Here is a 21,155-nt window from a genome sequence, read left to right as displayed (position 1 = left end):
ATTGACAGCTGCAAGAAAACCCGAAGTTGCCAGGTTTGATAAATGCCTGCACTACCAAGAGCCGAGGAGTGACGGCAGCAAAATCAGTTGGACGAGATTGAATGGTAAAATTGTCCATAAAAAACTATTATATTCGTAAAGTGTACAGCTAATATATATATATATATATATATATATATATATATATATAACAATTTATTTTATATAAAACAATATATTTTTGAGTGGGCTGTATCTGTCGAAAATTGCTAGCTACTGTCTGCTGTACACTCTTAGAAGGGATGTGTCAAATATGACACAACATGTGTTGAATTTCAACACACCTACAGAGTGTGCTCAGGGACAACACGTGTTGTGTTTATTTATGTGTAAATCATTTTTACACACAAAATGTGTTACATGCCCCTAACACACAATGTGCACATTTTACACATTGTGTGTCATAAATGTGTAACCAAGATGAACACACTCATTTGTTATTTCTGCACATTTTGTGTTATATTTCTTTAACCAGAATTAACATTTGATTGTGTTATATCTGCACATTGTGTGTCAATGACGATTACTGGAAGTACCAGGTGGTGGATATGGTTTTTATTCAAAAAAATTGAATGCAAGAATAAATTCATTGGACATTTATTTACAAGGATTTCATTAGCACAATATGTCATTAAGAAAATAATTGTTAACATTTAAAAACATTAATATTTTTCTAATTCATCAAATGTTGACAGAATAGATCATTCATAAAATCACACCTAAAAAAACCTTATACCTTGGTTAAAACAAACTTAATCTTCAGCAAACTATTGTTGTAAATGACTTTCAGCTGAGGGAATATAGTGATGAGACTCTTCACAAGGACCACCTTTTCAGTGTTGGATGGATAATTAAGGATTAAAATGAATGACAAGTGAGCTATTTATTTTTTATTTTTCAAAAAGAATACAAAAAGTTCTAGCATACAAATATTACAAATGCGTGATAATAAAGCAATTGGTTATAAAGAATGTCCTTTTGTATCAAGCAAATAATTGTTTACAACCAATATATCACTTAAATGCAACACTTATATATACACATATGGACCACTTTACCATTCAATCTCGTCCAACTGATTTTGCTGCCGTCTCTCCTCGGCTCTTGGTAGTTCAGGCATTTATCAAACCTGGCAACCCCGGGTTTCCTTGCAGCTGTCAATCAAAGTCCAGTGGCTCCGCCCCAAAGTGCCAGAAACTTTTCACGCGCGCGTAGACAGACTCCGCGAGGCTGACACTCCCGCGAGCGAGCAAGAAGGCTGTTTCTCTCGCGAGCGAGCGCAGAGCCACTCGCGGGCGCAGAGCCGCTCGCGGGGGTTTAATCTGCGTGCGAGGGTCATTTTATGCGCGTGTAAAAGCACATTTTCAGCTCGTGAGTAGCTTGTTTTACGCGCTAGAATATTGACCCAAATCTGACTCCATAGTAGGGCAGAGGGAATTCCGTCTCGTAGCGTTTGTGCACTGTTTTGAAATGCCGCTCCTAAATTACCCTTCTTCGATAAAGCCACGCTCGCATTGCAGATGAGACAGATGGACTTTGAATTGGAATAGATACAAAAATGATCATCCTCCCACTCGGAGTGAAAATTATATATTTTGGGCTTTTTTGCTTCTGCCATAATTGCGGTCTTATTTGTGTGCAGACTGTCACTCCTGTTGACACGGAGAAAGTCAGCGAAATAGTGCCCACTGTCCACCAGCCACGCCCCCACACATGGGGTCACGCCGGCCAATCACAAAGCTTTGGTGCGTTCAAGTGCATTATTCTGGCACGGGAAGATTATGTTATAGGACATTAACGATAAAACAGAATATTGTTGTTCTATTTTTAGACACATCTCGCGATCGACTGGGAATCTCGCTGCGATCGACCGGTCGATCGCGATCGACTGGTTGGGCACCCCTGATGTAACTACATACACATATCGATATGTTGTATACATATTGCAAATCAAAACCTTTATTGACCACTAATTACCAAAAATTGCATTTCTATCCTGTTATTAATGTATTTAAATCGTGATTCAAATGGCCCGCCACGAACTTCCGGGAACTTTCTGAGTCTCTCTGAACCACGTGACGATCAAGCATTTTGGACTTCCGCTGTCGCAACTCTTCTCTCTGAGTCTATTTGTAACGCTGTGACAACTTGAGCTAGCGCAGGCAAAGCTGAGCGCGCACAGGCTGGAGAGGTCGAGCGAGCGAGGAAGAGAGAGCGCGTGCAGCGGTCTGCTTGCGCACGGAGCAGGAATTTTATGAGAGAAAATATATTTCTCTGTGCTCAAAAATGTTCAAGTGCTCGCTCAATAGCATTTTCTATGCTCAACATGTTTCGTTGCGTGTTCAGGATAGAGGCACAAATATAACGCCATACTTCTCCACGGTCACAACCGAAGGAGAAGGAGTTGCGGTGTCGTGGCTGTTAACCAAAGGCCGGTCAGGGGCAGTGTGATGGGCAGATGTTGTTGGACGACAGCGCGTTTATGCATCAGGGCTCCTGTGTAAGATATAACGAGGGGTTACGTATTGTAACCCTAGTTGTATAAGCACAGGCGGAGCCCTCTACTCGGGGCCCTGTCTGTCCTATGCCAATCGCTGAAGAGGGTGTAGGACAGTGACCACCAACTGGCGGCCCGCGGGCCACATCCGGCCCGCCAGACATTCTCATCCGGCCCGCACGACGGGGGTGACTGTGGCGTTAGCTGAGTGGTTACTGCGTTTTTTTTTACAACGTCGTGAGTAAGGTGCAGTACCGGAGTCCAACAGAGAGGCAGCAGCTGCGGGACAGTAGACTGCGTACTGCGAAACCTTCCCTGCCTTCAAGAAGAAGTGACACTTCGTTGTGAAGAGTCTGCTTTGTGCACTCCGCGCAGCAGTAGCCCCGCTGTGACGGAGTCCAACAGAGAGGCAGGAGCTGCGGGACAGTAGCCTAGAAGCAGGGTTGGGTTGTAACCTAGACTGGTTGTAACGGAATACATGTAACGGCGTTACGCAGAATATAAAAATCAAGTAGGCTAACTGTATTCAGCTGGCGTTACATTTAAAAAACGAGTAATCTGATTACAGTTACTTTCATAAACCTGAAGTGAATACATTTTGGAATACTTATTGGAGTTATTGGTGGAAAAGTTTCCTCACAAAATGTAATATTCATTACCGGCAGAACTGTGTGCACACTGCACGGCGCTGCAGCATGTCTGTGAGCGAGAGAGAGATGCAGCGTGTCTGTGAGGCCCCGCCCCCGCACGCAGTGAGAGAGAGATCTCTTTTAAAATATATTGAAAGTTAGAAACGGAGATGGTTGGATAAAATGTGCAAGATAACGTTTATGTAGCATTTCTTTATTGTCGAAATGATGACATTTCATAACGATCAAATCAAAGTGAATGGCCTGCTGCTGCTGAATGCATGGGGCAAGTGACTGGAACAAGTTTTAAAAGTTATTACATCGTTTCAGATAATAAATTAAAGGTCTGCAGTACCTGAGTGTGCTCCACTAGCATTGTGGACTATATAAAAATCACTGGCCCGCGATTGTGTCTATTGGATACATTTTGGCCCTTGGACAAATGTAGTTGGTGATCCCTGGTGTAGGATGACAGTCTTCTTCTTCTTCTTCTCTTGCTTTTGGCGGATTGCAAACAACTTAAAAGGTGCATACCGCCACCTACTGTACATGAGTATGAATCAGGATGACAGTCAGGAGGCGAGGCCGCCTTTTATACGGTGAGCTTGCGCGCGCATTCAGGTAGGCCCGCCCCGGGGGCCGGCTACGTTTATAGATATCTCAGTAGGTGAATGCTTGCATAGTATGGTTGAGAGGCATACTTGCCAACCTTGAGACCTCAGTTCAAAACCACCGCGGGGGGGGCTCCATCAAGGTGGTAGCCTTGATGGAGCATATGTGTGGGCTGGACCTGGACAGGAAAGGAGTGAGCAGAGGGTAGAGTTGTAAATGTGACTATCTGCCTCACCCTCTCAGACTTTCAGTTGCGCACGCTACTAAAGAGACGCGCTACCATGGAAACCAAACAATGGTGTAGCTGTATTAAAGTCTGAGTGGAAACAGTCCTGAGTAAATCTGATTTTGTCAGAAATCGGGAGAAATGCGGGAGAAATATGACCCTGGGAGGAAACCGGGAGAGGGCAGTGAAATCGGGAGGCTCCCGCGAAAATCGGGAGGGTTGGCAAGTATGTTGAGAGGTAGTACCCATATAGTCCAGTAGAGGGCTCCGCCTGTGCTTATATGACTAGGGTTACAATACATAACCCCTCGTTAGATAGCTGGCTTGTGTTAGCTAACTATAAAGTAGGCTACATCATAATAACATACTCTGCAGACAAGAGTCATAAATGACACGCAAACACATGAATGTGCAAGTATGTTGTTAAAATATATCAATTTGATGACATCAAATATTTTCTTAGGTAAAGACTTAGACCAATTGGACCGATAAGACCGATCCCACTTCATCTCCCTCCACAAACTGCCACACCCTCAGTCACCCAAGGCGTTCCCCAGGGATCAGAACTCGGCCCCATCCTCTTCATCATCTACATCCTCCCCTCGGTCCCTCAGAACCACCTCAGCCGGTCCCCCGAGTCCAAACTACGCAGCTTCGGGGACAGAGTCTTTTCTGTGGCTGCTCCCAGGCACTGGAATTCCCTCCCCCAATATCTCCACTATTCCAGTCCCTTCTCAAAACTCATCTCTTCTCCTCTGTCTACTCATAGCCCCCCTCATAGCCCCCCCATCAATCCATGCCCATTGATCATGTTTGTTAGTCTTACTTCCCCCACCCTAACCCTCCCTTATATTTTAAAGCGACTTTGAGTCCTTGAAAAGCCCTATGTAAATATAATGTTTTATTATTATTATTATTATTATAATACTGACAGATATCAGATCTTGCTGTCTAAAATAATCTTCCTGAGAGGTGTCACTTCTGATGTAGTCTGTGTGGTCTACAGTGAATTTATTCCTGACAGCCACAGTTGATAAAGTTCCATAGGATTCCATAAAAAATGCATAATGGGTCATGTTTGACCCACTTATGGAAGCTTTGGGGTAGTAATACAAAAACTTAAATTTCTTAAAATGTAAGTTAAACATTTGAATAGCATGATATCAAAAACATGTTTTTTTGAGGAATAGCTGGAATGTGGAATATATAATTCAAGAAAACCACCTCACTGGGTAATTTTTTACCCATTTATGCATTTAATGGTTAAGATAAAGCTGGCACTGCATTGTTACTGAGTAAAGATATCTGATCACGACTGAAAATAGACATCCAGATCATTTATGTTGTGCTTTTTAACTAATGTTTAATTATATATTGTCATAATGGTTGTCAATTTACTGTAATGAGTTTTGTTGCACCACTGAAATTATATTGTCCTGACTCCTGTTCGTCTTTTAACCAATAGGGGGCGACACGTTGCCTCCTAACTAAGGACACGTCACTGCACTACAGCGGCAAGGTAGGAAACCAAATTTGAATGACAGTCAAATATCCAATCAGAATTATGTGTGGTTTCTGTGGACCGATGCTCGACCAATAAACGCGCAGCAACGCGTGGTTGGGGCGGGATTATTTCTCGATTAAGGTTGTGTGTGAATAGTGTATGAGAAACAGGAACGGAGCGGGTGAGTCTTACTGAAGATTACATATTACATTTGGGAGCTTTAACAGGAAAACTAAATGTGTATTGTAAACTGTTGTCCTGCTGTCATTTGTGAAGGTGTCGCTGATATTTTCAAAATAAGTCTGTCAGGAGGCGCGGGGCAGAGGTGTTCATTATACAGACGCTAGCAGGTTAGCCTCGCTAGCCACACTTTTAACTGGCTGAAATGGAAGCAGCATCAGCACTAGCCGGCCTGATGCTGACTTGCTGTAAGATGCAGTCCATGCTATAAAGATGCTTGCATTGTTTCTAAATGTACATATTGTGCGTGTTAATAGGTAACGTAGTGCACAAACACTAGCTAATGTTGATTTCCTTGCTCTGTGATGTTAGGAGTGCCGGTTGAGTCTCAGTACTTTTAGGGCTAGCTCTAATTAGCATTAATAAGAGCTCTTTTTAGCTTGCTGGTTTGTGTTTTTGCTTTGAAAAAACCTACAAAATGTGCAGAATACAGGCATAAATCCCTGCAGAGGTTTTCCAGAGTGAGTGCTTCCTGGTTCCTGATGCCACATCTGAGAACGTGGCCTTATCTGGTTGGTCTGGACATGGAAGTTCACTCTTTACAGTTTCAAGACTTTGATTACTGTATATGATGATCTGGCTTATTTAAAACCTGACATTACAAATAAGTTATTTGCAGGATCTATTTCTGAAATAGAAATGTATATTAGGCAATGTTTTTTTCCTTACATCGTATCAATAGATGGTTAGATTTTTTACATTGCTCCCAATTTGGGAAATTGTCACAGCAGCATGTAAAAGAGGGATTCATATGTAAATATGTAAAGTGCATAAACGGTCAATATAAACATATTAACAGTAGAAATAGAACGTGCACAAAAACAGTAAATGTATACACATATCAACAGTGAAATATGTGTCTTTAGTGTATCTCTATGGCACACTACAAATATACAAAATAGGTTAGTATACAAAATAGACCAACCTACTACAAATTGTAAACGGAACATTATATATGATATGTCTTCAAAGTGATTGAAGTTAAATGAAATGTAAATGAAGTACAGTGTGAGAACACTATATACAAATCAATTAATTAGGTTTATGCAAAGGAAATAAAAAGTCGGTGTAAAAACGTAATCAACTATGATGCTGGGAGTTCTCTGCTAGCCAGAGGTAAATTGTTGTACGGAGTTCTAGCTGTTGGCAGTACGATGTTCTTCCTTGAGACAGTGGACCTGAATCAGAAGAACGTGTACCTCAGTCTTACAGTGTCTGTCTTCCTCCCGTTAGGTTGTATGGTGAGCTGTTCCTAAACTCGCCAAAATGACCAAGCTGGGCTTCCTCCGTTTGTCCTATGAGAAGCAGGACACGCTGCTGAAGCTGCTCATCCTGTCTATGGCTGGCATCCTCTGTACGTTCTCTACTTCCCTTACACCATGCCATGCTCTCCCTCAAAACAAACTGAACACATTAATCAATGTGCTTTCCCTTCTCTTCAGCATTCTCCACCAGACTCTTTTCCGTCTTGAGGTTTGAGAGTGTCATCCATGAGTTCGATCCGTAAGTGTGGTGCTTATTTCCAAGCATTGTGAAGAACAAAGTGTGTTTAACGTGTCCTTAACTCTGCCTTTATCTCACCTGCAGGTACTTTAACTACCGCACCACCCGCTTCCTGACAGAAGAAGGGTTTTATAAGTTTCACAACTGGTTTGACGACCGGGCATGGTATCCTCTAGGGAGGATCATTGGTGGCACCATTTATCCAGGTAGGAATCAGAAGAATATATAAGAGAGCAAAGTAGATGAATGTTTGCTTATAATCTTTACTCTGGGTGGTTTGATATCAAAAGCCGTTAAAGTGTTGTTTCAGTTAAAGAACGGAGGTTAATCAGTGTGCCTTTGATTAGCACTAATGCTAAGCTAACCTGGAACACCTTGTCTCCTCTCTCCAGGACTTATGATCACCTCTGCCGTCCTTTACCATGTCCTACATTTTTTCCACATCACCATTGACATCCGTAATGTCTGTGTCTTCCTGGCTCCCTTGTTCTCCTCCTTCACCGTCGTCGTCACCTACCACTTCACCAAGGAGTTAAAGGTAGAAAACACATGTTAGTTAAGAATATAAACTCTAAGTGCTGTTCTTTCTATTAAGGGGAACTCCGGTGAATTAGCTTTGAATTAAAAATAAAGCAGTCAAAATCCAGGTAGAAGATAAACGCACATCTTTTAAAAGATCCGCACCGCCAGATGGTAACACAGGCCTTCTTTTGATTAGTTTGTGTCTTAAGCCGACATTTAAATATAACCATGACTTTATCAGGGTCATTTTTTAATGTCGCAAAATAAATTGTTAAACATATTTCCCGGATTAGAACAGAGTGTTGCTTTACACTTTATTTACTAGTACTCTTCTTAACATGATTACAAAGAAGTTTATATAAATAAAAACCAGCTATGATGAGTATAGGTTAATGATGCTTTTATAGTTATGATGGTGTACACGATGTTCCCACTAAAGCCCTCCTCCCCTGCAGGACGCCGGTGCGGGGCTCCTGGCTGCTGCCATGATTGCCGTGGTGCCCGGTTACATCTCTCGATCTGTAGCTGGCTCCTATGATAACGAAGGTATGCATGCACTTGATATGCAAAACACTGTATTTGAATAAAACCTCCCTAAAAGATTGTTAATGAAATCCCTCGGTGCTGTCCTTCCTACTCAGGGATTGCCATCTTCTGCATGCTGTTGACCTATTACATGTGGATCAAGGCTGTGAAGACGGGCTCAGTGTACTGGTCGTCCGTGTGCGCGCTGGCCTACTTCTACATGGTGAGGATAGACCAAAGTGCATGATACATATTGTATATTTCTGAGTTCATAGAGGTCCTGATAAGGCATTTGTGTACATATATAGGTCTCCTCTTGGGGTGGCTACGTGTTCCTCATCAACCTGATCCCCCTCCATGTCCTGGTTCTGATGATCACGGGCCGATTCTCTCACCGAATCTACGTGGCTTACTGCACAGTGTACTGCCTCGGCACCATCCTCTCCATGCAGATCTCTTTTGTCGGTTTCCAGGTGAGTGAAGATGAAGCGCTGCACAGTATGCCGAAACTAGAAAAGTATCACATTACTCCTTGTCTAAAAAGTGGCACTATACCCTATATTATAATGACTGCTGCATAGCATTTTTGTTTCTTCTTCAGACACGTGCATATACAAGTGCACGACAACAGTAATAATTGTAACAAAACCATGTCTAAGAAATGTTTATGTTGGCAAGACAGATAACATTCTTTGAACTTCCTTTTAATTAATACCAACGTTTTGTATATATTGATAGTATTGGGCTATGCTAATGTTATGTTAAGACGGTTGATGGTACAGTAACTCAGATTTGAGTGTGCTTGTCCAAAAGAGTCTAACTATGGTTTGCCAGTAGGACGCTAGAAGTCTGCAACTGTGGATCAAAACAAGTTTTTAGCCGCGTTACCATGGAGTCCTGCCATTTAGTTATTAAATGCAGTGTTGTAGCACACAGCCTGTTTTTGAATCATCAAGTAGTTATTGGAGTTTTATTTTTGATCCACCTTTGTTTAAGATTTTGAAATCTTATAGAACACGAGTTAGAAGTAAGACACCCTTTCAGACTGAGTGGCATAGGAACTTAGCACATTGGACAAACGGCTGTTATACCGAGCATTTTGTTGATAAAGCAGACTTGCCGGGATATAGAACTAAAGTACCGCAATTTTGAGTTGTGTCTATACTTATGAAGGTAAAACAGTATTAACACATCACCAACTCTTATTTGCCCCAGTCCTGTCAAAAGCAGCAGCAGCAGCGGCGGCACATTACAGCTTCTCTCTTTTTCAAGAGTCAAGGATTCAAAGCTTTATTGTCATTCGTACATGGCCACAGTGTAGTTAAGTCGATGACAGTCTTAGGTCACAGGCTCCTCCAACAGAGCCACACAATAACAGATATCTTTTCACATTGAAAGCTAGCCTAGACTTAAACACTGGATCACTACTTACCAGAGGGAACTTGATTCCACAAAATAACTGACAATACTGCTAGTACTCGTATTCTCTTCAAGAATTTAAACTTATTTAAGCAGCATTGTGACATGTGAAGGTGGGGAAAATGTGGCCTTTAGAGTTCCTCTGTTGGGATATTAAAGGTATGAACACAATAGGGTACAACGATACACTTCTGTTGTTTTATGGCTTATTTCCACATCCTCATTGAGAAGTGTAGGCAGGTACAGCATCAGTCAAAGTATTCATTTTAGTAACAACACCAGTACTGTCTCATGTTTCTTGAGTTACTCTGATCAACCCTTAAAATACAATGTCATGTGTTGGGGAAAAAGGTTCTGTGTCCACAGTCTGACTTCCTGTCTGTGTCATTATCCAGCCGGTGCAGTCTTCAGAGCACATGGCAGCCTTCGGTGTGTTTGGCTTGTGCCAGATCCACGCCTTTGTGGACTACCTGCGCAGCAAACTGAATGCCCAGCAGTTTGAGGTGCTGTTCAAGAGCGTCATCTCCCTGGTGGGCTTCCTCATGCTGTCTGTGGGGACCGTTCTCATGCTGACCGGTAAGAGGGCTCACCAGCAGAACCTATTAGATTAATACTCCCTTCACCTTCTCCTTTCCTCTTGTGAGAAACCAATGTAGTTTTTGTTTGGATCACGACTGACCAAAAGTATCTTCCTTCAGGTAAGATCTCTCCATGGACGGGTCGTTTCTACTCCCTGCTGGATCCCTCCTATGCCAAGAACAACATTCCCATCATCGCCTCTGTCTCTGAGCATCAGCCCACCACCTGGTCCTCGTACTACTTTGACCTCCAGCTGCTGGTCTTTATGTTCCCAGGCAAGTATTTTATTTATTTTATTTAACCAGATAAAAAGCATTGAGATAAAATCTCATTTACAATGCTGACCTGGCCAAGAAGGCAGCAACGTTGCACGTTCTTACGTTCTTCAAAAAGACGAAAAGCAGTCACTACATTGTGCACATTTGGGACAGTAAGAAAGGTACTACTTATTACTGCAAGAGCAGCTGGTGGTAAGGACCTCAGACAACTTCAATTTAAAACAGGCTATAGGGAAAAGTGCTGTCAGTTTGAGGCTTGATTGAAGGTCATTCCAAGACCAAGGACCATAGTAAAAAAGACTCCTTTTTCCAGCCTCAGTCCGCACAGCAGATACCTGGACCCGTATCCAGGCACTGGGTCTGAGGTTGTGAGAGTCACAAACTGGAGCAAATCTGGCACATATGTACAGTGGAAGCTTACCTAAAATGGCTTTATACATTAATAAAAACCAATGCTGCATCCTACTAGGGTTGCCGGCAGCAATACTATTACTATTATTAGCATATATATATTTATATATATATTTTGGTTGAAACTAAGCCAGAAAAAAAAAAAAAAACATAAATAATAATAAAAAAAATTTAAATAATAAAAAAAAAATATAGAAATAAAATCGATTTTTAAAAAATAATATTCGATTATGGAGACTGTAACGAATATTCGAATAATCGAATAATCGCTGGCATCCCTACATCCTACGCATACTAAGTGAGGACTATCCAGTTAGGCTGTACAGTGTGCAATGATGAGTCCTATAGGGTGCATTTGATATATATCGCAGTGCAGCATGGTAGAGTGGGTCAAGTTTGGCCAAAACAGTGGGACAGGCAAATCTATAGATTGTATCACCGTAGTCAAGCTGGGACAGGAATAAGCCAGAGACCAACCTTTTACTGGAAGAAGTAGAAAAACAACGTTTAAGTCTGTAAAGGAAGCCAAGAGTGAATTTCAATTTCTTAGTTAGAACTTCAAGGTGTTTAAAGTTCAGATTACTGTCCAACCAAAAGCCCAGATATTTGTAAATTCACACGCAGATTAACACAAATCTAGTACTGTATGATGTACATGCTTCATGCACAGGAAGCACACAGATACGTGTATTCTTTCAGGGTTCTCACTGACTGCTCCCTTGCCTTTCCTTACAGTTGGTCTTTACTACTGTTTCAACAACCTGTCAGACGACAGGATCTTCATCATCATGTATGGAGTCACCAGCATGTACTTCTCAGCTGTCATGGTACGTCTTTAATGGTCACATGTACTTCTCAGACAACTCTGCAGAGAGCCGTCGATCTGTTTACTTAGGTTTGTGAGATCTACAGTGTCACCAGAAGATGGCATCGTTGCTTGATCAAACGTAGCTGAATGGAAATGCATGTATTCAGTAAAGGTTTTTGATGTTGTTTTTATCTCTATACTTTAGTAGTGCATCGATGATGTACCTTTGCATTCCCGACGTCGGTAGTTAGCAACGCAATTGCTTCCTCAACTAAAACAATGGGGTTTTTAATTGGATTTTAAAATATTGCGGAAATGAAGATCTGTTGCAAACGGATGTTTATGTTGCTCGCATGTATTGTCCAGCGGGATCATCTCCACATATACCAAACGCCACTGATGTGATCATTGAAGCATAAATGCAATCGACAAATAGTAAATAAACTAGCTACATGGCGGTCACATGAGCTGTTGTCATCACTGCTAAGCTAAAGGTTGCTAATGACGTTTAGTAGTCTAATTTGGGACGCATAAAAGCTACAAACATTCACCAGTGGGGAATTAATTGACGTATTTCATAAAACAAAACGTGAATCTCATAAGCTTGTGTGAACGACAGACCTTATTTCAGGCACCTAACCTAAAACTCAATCAAAATAACATTTGAGACACGACTTTGAGTCCGTTTTTAAGTGCTAAAAAATGTACTTATTTCCGGATGTAGGACTCATTCCTGCACCACTCTACGTGGGTTAATGTCCTGCTGGATTGTCTCCCCTCAGGTGCGTCTGATGTTGGTTCTGGCTCCAGTCATGTGCATCCTGTCCGGCATCGGTGTGTCCCAGGTGCTCACCACTTACATGAAGAATCTGGATGTCAGCCGGCCAGACAAGAAGAACAAGAAGCAGCAGGACCCCACCTACCCCATCAAAAACGAGGTAGGAGGCCCGAGTCCTCACGTCTTCAGATTCAAACTCATCGTGTCCAGTGCCAGTGAGAGGCATGACATTAAAACAAGAATAATGAAAACAGTGTTGAGATGTCACTGTTCAGGCAGAAAGAAACTCCTGCCAGGTTTTAAGTATTTAAATGGGGTTGTGGATTCCACAAATATAAAATGGTTCCCTTTTCTTATTGTCATTTCAGTTCCCAGCGAGGAAAATACTGTAGCTAGCGAAATGTCTTTATTCTTATTATTCTTTCAAAGCTTAGTCTCTACTTGCATCTGCAGAAACACCAGGTTTCTGAATTCCAATGTTGCGTTATATGAATGTTATAAGTGAAGCTTTAAACTATTCCGAATGGCCTTATTCCATAGAAGAGTCTCATTGAGTGCATAGATCTCTTTTAAGGCATCCTGGCCAAGGCAGGACGCCTCACACACGGCATTCAAGGAGTATTTTCTTGAGTAATCCTGGTCTTTGCCCGGAGTCGAGTCGTGTGTTTTAGGCTCTTTAATGCAATGGAACTATCTTGATGCAGATGTGTTCTCTGACTGGTCAAACGTAATCGCATTCAGAAAGCAATGTTTATTCAGAATAAAAGCACACTAATGGAGAACAAGGTCAACACCTGCTGACTTCCTGTTGCATATACTCCCAGGTTGCCAGTGGGATGATTCTGGTCATGGCCTTCTTCCTCATCACATACACCTTCCACTCCACCTGGGTGACCAGCGAGGCGTACTCCTCCCCCTCCATCGTGCTGTCGGCTCGTGGAGGCGACGGCAGCCGGATCATCTTCGACGACTTCAGAGAGGCCTACTACTGGCTGCGCCACAACACCCCTGAGGTCAGGAGAAACGCTTTCAGAATGACAGACGCATCGTTACAAGTTAGCAGCATCATGGCTGTTGGATGAAAGGCTCCCCACACAGCAAGCTGTTTTGTTTTGTGTTTCCAGGATGCCAAAGTCATGTCATGGTGGGATTATGGTTACCAGATAACGGCCATGGCAAATCGAACCATTCTAGTGGACAACAACACGTGGAACAACACACACATCTCCAGAGTGGGACAGGTGAGCTGAGGAACCTCCAGGGTGACCACGTTTCAGAAGGAGCTGCTGTGGTAACTGTGTTCTCTTCTGCAGGCCATGGCCTCCACAGAGGAGCGAGCCTATGAGATCATGAGGGAGCTGGACGTCAGCTATGTGCTCGTCATCTTTGGAGGACTGACGGGCTATTCTTCAGATGGTACGTCCCAAATAACAGTAACCACGCACATATACAGACTATAGATGGAGGCTTCACAGAGTTGGCTCTAAAAGTCTGTTTTAGTCGTAAGCCTTGCTTTTTATCAATGAAAAAAGTTTCAAGAACTCTCTCAAACACACTCCGACACATCCTTTGCTTGTAAATGTTACATCTAATTTATTTAAAACATTCACTGACTGTAGTTAATGCCTTACCGCAGCTTTATTGTGTGCCATCTTACACGGCAGCATGCATCTTCTAAATGTTTGCTGTGAAACGACTGATTTTCCTCAAATGGTCTCTGCACAAACAAGTCCCGCTGCACCTGCCACTCAGTTTGGAACCACTAGCTTTTTATGTTACAAATCATATAGCTGAAACTTTAATCCACAGAGATTTACAATATGTGAATAGAAGGGGAAATAGAAACTCAAAACAGCTTAAGCTAATCCATAAAGATACCAGAGGTAATGGCTTTCTTTCATGTCTTGTCTTGTCTTGCCAGGACATTATCCTCCCTAGGCTGGTGCTTTTGTTTTGAAGTGTGAATTGTTGTACTCTCATAGACGTGATGACTCTCAGCTACTCGCTCAGTCAGTGTAACACAGAGGATACTGCCAGTTAGCACAGCAACAACTTCCACAACACTGACTCTGCTAAAGTATTCCTCTCCCGGATTCTGCCTTACCTGGAAATATCTTTGCTCTTGTACTTACATTGCTAGTTTCCTAAAAGTGAACTAGTTTTTTTTCTGCTTGCTGAATAAGTTTGTCACGGAAACGGAAGGCAAATAAATAAGAGCTTATATTCAAGAGGTTTTTTACCATCATTTCTGTTATGTGTCCACCTGTTTGCCTCAGACATCAATAAGTTCCTGTGGATGGTTCGTATCGGGGGAAGCACAGACACGGGCAAGCACATCAAGGAGCACGACTACTACACCCCCACCGGAGAGTTCCGGGTGGACCGCGAGGGCTCCCCCGTCCTGCTCAACTGCCTCATGTACAAGATGTGCTACTACCGCTTCGGACAGGTCTACACAGAAGCCAGTGAGTATTGCTGCTGTCATGTGTGACCCGATGTTACCCTCTGCCAGGGGCAGAATGTGAATGTAGGCTTTTTTCTTTTAAATAACCGTTAAGTTTAGGACGATAAATGATGCAGCTCCTTCATTTATAAGATGATGTTTTAATTATAATTCAAAAGAACAGTTGGTGAAAACGATATTGCTATCTGCTATTTTTTAAATCGTTATAATAAGAAATGTTTACGGGAAATACATATATGAAAAAAGTAGATACAATAAGTGATAATGTCGCCATTTGTACTGTAATTGTGATGATGCTCCTGCTGTTCTCTGCAGAGCGCCCCCCTGGTTACGACAGAGTGAGGAACGCTGAGATCGGGAACAAAGACTTTGAGCTGGATGTGTTGGAGGAGGCCTACACAACAGAGCACTGGCTGGTTAGGATATACAAGGTACGATAACAACGTGTCCTCATGCTGTCATTCAAATATCATCATCATCATCATCATCAGCTCTGTCTATAAAGACTTTGCTTTGCTAAGATCAGATCTACTGAAACATGTGTTTGGGGCAATGAAGGAAGTAAGTGTTGAGCAGACATGACAGTGCTGAACAGAAGGGTATTTTGTTTCACCAACATAAACTTCAATATATTTAAGCTGCCACAATATATTGAATTGACCAGTCAGTAGACAAAAGACTAATCAAAACGTTTTCTGAAGTTGTTTTAAAGTTTAAGCAATGATGCCAAACAGTTCATGGTTTTGTGAGAATTTGCTACTTAAATCCTAGTGAAAGCCATTTCTCTGGACACAGATTAAGACAAAGCAAGAGCTGTGGTGATGGCCCTTTTTTATTCAGAAAGCAATTGCATTTTTTAAGAAATTGTTTTACATGTCATCTATTCCAACAAATAATCTATTATTGGAAAATAATTGTTGGAGCTCTACATTGTGAACATTTAAACTGAGATGTTAGTTATGCTTGTTCTTTATTTTATGAAGGTACTAGTAGATCTTTCTAACGCAAAGTCTTGTGTTCCATATTTCAGGTCAAAGATCTGGACAACCGAGGTCTTTCAAGGACATAAAACCTTGAGACGCAGAAAAGCCTTTTAGCACTGAACACCTTCCCCTGTGGTCTGCAGATGAGCGGAGAGAACGAATACTTTTTATACTTATTGTTTGGGGAAAGAAAACTGCATCAGAGATTTTTGATTTTTTTGTGGATGATTTTCTTTTCTTTTGTTATAATGAAATGTCTCATCTGGGATCAGAGGGATCTGGTGTCAAAACGTCCAGGAAGTGTACTTTGCAATGAAGTGTTCAAAAGAAAGCAGTGTTCATTTAAGAACGCTTGAAATGGGTTTTTACAATGTGGTCAATTAAAGTGGGGTTAAACGTGATGGCTGGTGTTCATTTGTTCTCCCACACTTCTGCACAAAGTACAGACTGATTGATTTTGGAAATCTGTTTTAACTACCGGTAGTAAGAACACTTTATAAATCCAGGTTAACCTGACGACAACTGTGCTGAAAGGATAAATGACATTATAGAAGTTACTAGTTAAAAACTACTCAGCATTATTTTATTACTGATTTACGTGCATGTCCTTTAACTCACTTTCCTGAATTACTCAAATACTGTAGTTCGAAGCTCACTGCACTCAAATGAGATTAACAGTCACGTCCCGTCCACACAGCGGTGTGCGTTGAAAGCTTCACCATTCACTTTGAATGGGGTGACGTCACTTTTCGCCGAACTGCATTGTGGGAAGCGGAGCTTTGCTGGCGTGGCTCGCTGCAAAAGTTGAGCAATGTTCAACTTTTGAAGCCTCTGCAGAAGCGTCACCCAATCTTTAGTGATGGCAGTTTGACACTGAAGCTTCGAACGGAGCTTCAACCCTGGACTTCCTATTCCATAGAAGCAGTGCTTCGAAGCTTGCTTCAAATCACGTGACATGTGACGTCCGAACCAGCAACTGCTTCATTTCCTGAATGAATCAACTCACTGGTTCACGGTCCATTCACGCGATTCAATGCACTGCCTTGTCTCGATTCTGACAGGTGACAGGTTGAAACCGTTTCAAATTTCAGCGCTTCAACACTTTATAACCGCTCTAAACAATGCGCAATGTGTGGGTTGTTGTTGGCATTGCATTTGAATTGGATCATTATAGAGCAAGCCAGGAAGAAAGATAGGTCGTTATGGCTCGTGAAACACTTAGAAATGTGGAGAAGCTGTGAACAAAAAGAAAATGAGTAATATAAAATTAAAAACACTTCACTGGTCTAAGGAATAGATAGCCCAGTGGGTAGAGCCGGCGGCCAGCTGGTTCAAAGCCCGGAATAGTTAAACTTTTAATCATTGCTTTTCAACTTTAATACTTTAATAACTGATAAAAGGCCCTCTCAGCCCAAAAAAAGGTCCAGCACTCTCTAGTCTCTTCTCAATAACCCAATACACACAATTATCAATCTTTAATTGCAAATAGAACATGATATTCGGTGTGTGTGTGTGTATCGAATATTTTTCAAGGCAAAGATACGTTAAACCCACTGCAGCCTTGCACTTCGCCAGGAGAGGTCGCTGTAACTGAAGCTTCGAGAAATGAACCTATTTCCGACACAATTGTCCAAGTGGTTCGAAGCTTCATTCAAAGCTTCATTTTGCCATCACTACCAATCTTATCATATTCCAGTACAAGCTTTAGCCAATCAAACCGCTGCTTGTGTGTCAGGGGCGGGAGATTCATGTGATTGGTTGTTGGTCGAGTTTCAGACACGCCCGCCGGCAAGCTTCAACGCACGCCGCTGTGTGGACGGGCCGTTAATAAGATGTCCCTTTGATCAGTGACACTGAATGATAGATTCATTCGAGACTTTGACGATGCTTTTATAGAGTAAACAATACAGCTGAACTTTAAGATAAAGCATTCTTTTATTGCACTGCGTTTGGCAATCTGTCACATTTATTTAAAAAAGATGAGCAAAGTGTTAGAGGATAGTAAATACATTCAGAATACAATAAAAAGAACAATGTTTTCCTCAATACAATAAAATAGCATAAAAACGTTTGTTTTAGTGATCGATACAGAATATGAGTGTAAAGTGTCCATTAGCAGCGCTCCTCACAGTCTGGGCTGGTCTGGCAGGTCTTCCAGCAGAGCGTGGTTCTTCCTGTAGATGTAGGCGTTGGAATCGCCGTCCAGCATCACCAGCTCCGCCAGCGAGGACACGCAGGGATCAGGATCCATCAGCATCGCCGGCAGCCGGGACGATTTGCGCTCGATGCGGCAGGAGCGGCGCACTGGTGTCAGGAACTTCAGATCTTTGATGTTGTTCTTTTTCTTGGATCTGCTTGTGCTGGCCTCCTCTTGGATTGTCTTCTTGACACTGAACATTGGGATTTGAAGAATACATTTGTTTCACAAGTGTAATAAGGGAAAACAAATTACTTGGACTCAAGGTTAACAAAAAAGTAGTTGATTGAAAGGATCGGGCAAAAGAGATGGCTAGTATTGCAAATGAAACTTGATAGACTCACCTTTGCAGATATGGTGTGGTCTTCACACTGTACTTTATCATTGAAGCCCCCTCCCTCTGCGGTGTATTCTCTGTCACACGTACATCATCATCATCATCATCATCATCACTTTCTACTTCTTCCTCCGTCTCCACGCCATCACTTTCTTCTACTTGGTGCTTCACTTGCTCAACCTTTGGCTGCTTGCCAGCATCCTCAAGTGTTCCCTTGCTCAGCTCCTCCTCTGGTTGGCTGTCCTCCATTTCAGAACCAGAGGACACATCTGTCACCAGTGAGGGCTCTAAACACAGAAATAACAAATGTTTTTTAAGGAAGTGGATAAATGATTTCTATTTTTAAAACGGACCATATCCCACTAACAGACTGTTGGTAAGCTTACCATGGCATTTAGAGGCAGTCTCCATGGCATCCAAAGCATCACACAGGTTCAGGACGATCTGTCAAACATGAATCAAAGAAGTTAACATTGATGACAGTGAAACATATTATCAGTAACAACCACGCTGCCGGTTTTCTTACATCATCCACACTGCCCTGTGGGTCACCAGGCAGACCTGCATCAGAGTCCTCCAGCAGGTCCAGAGTGGTGTTCATGACGAGTGGAGTTCTGTCGTGTGTTGGCGCTGCTCCCGGTGTGTCCGCACAGTGAGCCGCGGCAGCAGAGTCCGGCTTGTGTTCCAGTCTGGGTTCAGGTTTGCTGTGTGCAGCTGGCTGAGACTTTGGTTTGAGATCAGCTGCAGGTTTTGCAGAGACGTTGGTTTTAGAGAGTTCTGCTGTCGCCCTGGCTGGTCTCTTGAAAGTCTTCCCCTTGGAGGCCATCCACTCGGCAAGTTTAGCTCTGCAGAGGGAACACAAAAACATTTGAGCATGCACAGTAGCACTAAGGCAAGCATAACATGCGTATGTGGGAAATATGTTACCTTCTTTCCTCTGCAGTCTCCATGTTGAATCTGTACTGACTGAGGGCACTTGAGACAGGAGGTTTGTTGACCTTCTTGTCTGTCACTGAAATCTTTGAGTTCTGAGTGCTGGTCCCCTTTGTGGGAGCCACTTTAGTGTTTCTGGAGCTGGTGCTGGCTAGTGTTGCTGGGGCGGTCCTGGCAGGGGGACGAGCAGAGCGGAATCCTGCGGGGGGGCGGCTGAAGAGGGCAGGCTTGGAGACCTGAGCATGTCTATCCAACGCTGACTTGGAATTGGTCGGCACAGGTTTCTGCATGCTATACCCAGGCAGGTCAGCAACAGATTTGGATCTGCATTTCGTGACATTTCCGACCCTCTGGCCTTGTGTTTTGGGTGCTGATGGTTTAGTATCCAGCTCGCTAATGCTGGTAGTTGACTTCCAAATGGATCCAATTTTAGACTGGACGATTTTGCCTTTGTACATGCCGGGAGCAGACTTTGATGATGGCACAGCAGCTGGTGGCTTTGGAGCTTCTGCAACTATTTTCTTGTGTCTCACAGCCTGCTGGCTGAGGTAGGCCCGGCTGTGTGTTTGTCGTGGTTTGACATCAGCAGCAGCTTTACCAGTTTTCTGCAGAGGCTTTACTTTCTGCGGGGCCTCACCAGATGTTGACTTTGTGTCCACCTTGGCTTTATGAGGACCATGTTCTTCCAAGGTGTCATCTCTTTTGTTGCTTGTCAGTTGGAAGGGAGTAACAGACGGTTTGTCGTTTCTGATGAAGGACTTGGATCCATAGGCAGGCTGAGCATTCTCTTTGTTTCCCTAATACAATTAAAAGCAAAGGAACATTAAGTAGGCTGATTTAATGTAATATTTATATTCATTAGCATTACAAAAACAGCTTACCTTGTTATTGGTGTGGTTTCGTGTAGAAACGGCAACGTTTTCCATCGTGAAGCCTCGATGTGGTCAATTCAATGGCGATTTCTGAAGGACGAACAAAGCAGTTAACGTTACCTGCACAAGCAGCAAGGTAACACCATCTAACGTGTTTCCCCTCAAAACTCTAAACAGTCAAAGCTTTAGGACACATTTCACAGCATACATTACCTTATCCGTTTTTGGAAAATAATATATACCGCTTATCTAGATTTGAAAACATTAGCTACTAGTTGGGCGTTTCGCTAAACTGAACTAACGTTAGTTAGTTTACATTATGCACTGCACTTTCTGGAATACACGACGTTAATGTCAACGGTAGTTCGCTCGTTATAACGTTGTCTATAACATTACCTATATTTAAGTACAGTTAGAAAGAACCGTTGACTTACCCTGTTCCGGCTTGTTGTTGTATTTGTTAATATACGAGGAGAAAGCCTATCCAAAACAGCACACCGAAAGATTCCCTACAGTGTAACTTCAAAACAGGCTCGGGCACAAGCACAACTGGCTCAATCTGGCTGCCTAAAAATATTGGATTTGATTTGGTGTTGCTGCGATGCAATTGGCCATACAAGTATCGCGAGACGAGGGGATTAACCAATAGGATGTCTCAAAACTAAGAACGAGAATTGAAGAATACTACATTGTTTCATCCCACTTCAAGTTTCCAACCCGTCGGTAACGGTTTGAATGTTTGAAACTTTGAACGGTTTGAACACAAATACAATTCCTCTCATACCGGTCCATGCAGATA

General features: G+C 42.5%; 2 protein-coding genes across 2 annotated transcripts; one reads left to right on the top strand and one right to left on the bottom strand.

Annotated features, from left to right (window-relative positions):
* Nucleotides 1-5,610: 5,610 nt before the first annotated feature.
* Nucleotides 5,611-16,418, top strand: stt3a (STT3 oligosaccharyltransferase complex catalytic subunit A). Its single transcript, XM_034098730.1, has 18 exons — nucleotides 5,611-5,688; nucleotides 6,981-7,101; nucleotides 7,190-7,250; nucleotides 7,335-7,456; nucleotides 7,643-7,788; nucleotides 8,228-8,318; nucleotides 8,414-8,520; nucleotides 8,606-8,770; nucleotides 10,112-10,292; nucleotides 10,415-10,570; nucleotides 11,720-11,811; nucleotides 12,575-12,730; nucleotides 13,395-13,583; nucleotides 13,695-13,811; nucleotides 13,884-13,986; nucleotides 14,847-15,035; nucleotides 15,350-15,465; nucleotides 16,065-16,418. Exons 2-18 carry the CDS (start codon nucleotides 7,014-7,016, stop codon nucleotides 16,101-16,103), a joined length of 2,118 nt encoding a protein of 705 aa, XP_033954621.1. The 5' UTR covers nucleotides 5,611-5,688; nucleotides 6,981-7,013; the 3' UTR covers nucleotides 16,104-16,418.
* A 1,110-nt stretch (nucleotides 16,419-17,528) lies between these two features.
* Nucleotides 17,529-20,925, bottom strand: LOC117458333 (cytoskeleton-associated protein 2). Its single transcript, XM_034098731.2, has 7 exons — nucleotides 20,791-20,925; nucleotides 20,366-20,446; nucleotides 19,479-20,281; nucleotides 19,078-19,396; nucleotides 18,938-18,995; nucleotides 18,559-18,838; nucleotides 17,529-18,407 (listed from the first exon to the last, which is right to left on the bottom strand). Exons 2-7 carry the CDS (start codon nucleotides 20,408-20,410, stop codon nucleotides 18,143-18,145), a joined length of 1,770 nt encoding a protein of 589 aa, XP_033954622.1. The 5' UTR covers nucleotides 20,411-20,446; nucleotides 20,791-20,925; the 3' UTR covers nucleotides 17,529-18,142.
* Nucleotides 20,926-21,155: the final 230 nt, after the last annotated feature.

This window comes from Pseudochaenichthys georgianus, chromosome 14, assembly GCF_902827115.2.
Source record: "Pseudochaenichthys georgianus chromosome 14, fPseGeo1.2, whole genome shotgun sequence".
NCBI classification, from domain to species: Eukaryota; Metazoa; Chordata; class Actinopteri; order Perciformes; family Channichthyidae; genus Pseudochaenichthys; species Pseudochaenichthys georgianus.
This window is presented reverse-complemented; position numbering and strand designations above follow the sequence as displayed.

What these genes read in the sequence shown, in the direction of transcription:
- stt3a (XM_034098730.1), top strand. Translation starts at nt 7,014, where the DNA reads ATGACCAAGCTGGGCTTCCTCCGTTTGTCCTATGAGAAGCAGGACACG. An exon ending in TGGTGGCACCATTTATCCAG is followed by an intron (nt 7,457 to 7,642) that starts GTAGGAATCAGA and finishes TCCTCTCTCCAG; the next exon opens with GACTTATGATCACCTCTGCC. An exon ending in ACATCTCCAGAGTGGGACAG is followed by an intron (nt 13,812 to 13,883) that starts GTGAGCTGAGGA and finishes TCTCTTCTGCAG; the next exon opens with GCCATGGCCTCCACAGAGGA.
- LOC117458333 (XM_034098731.2), bottom strand. Translation starts at nt 20,410, where the DNA reads ATGGAAAACGTTGCCGTTTCTACACGAAACCACACCAATAACAAG. An exon ending in GAAACCACACCAATAACAAG is followed by an intron (nt 20,282 to 20,365) that starts GTAAGCTGTTTT and finishes TAATTGTATTAG; the next exon opens with GGAAACAAAGAGAATGCTCA. An exon ending in GACTGCCTCTAAATGCCATG is followed by an intron (nt 18,839 to 18,937) that starts GTAAGCTTACCA and finishes TTCTGTGTTTAG; the next exon opens with AGCCCTCACTGGTGACAGAT.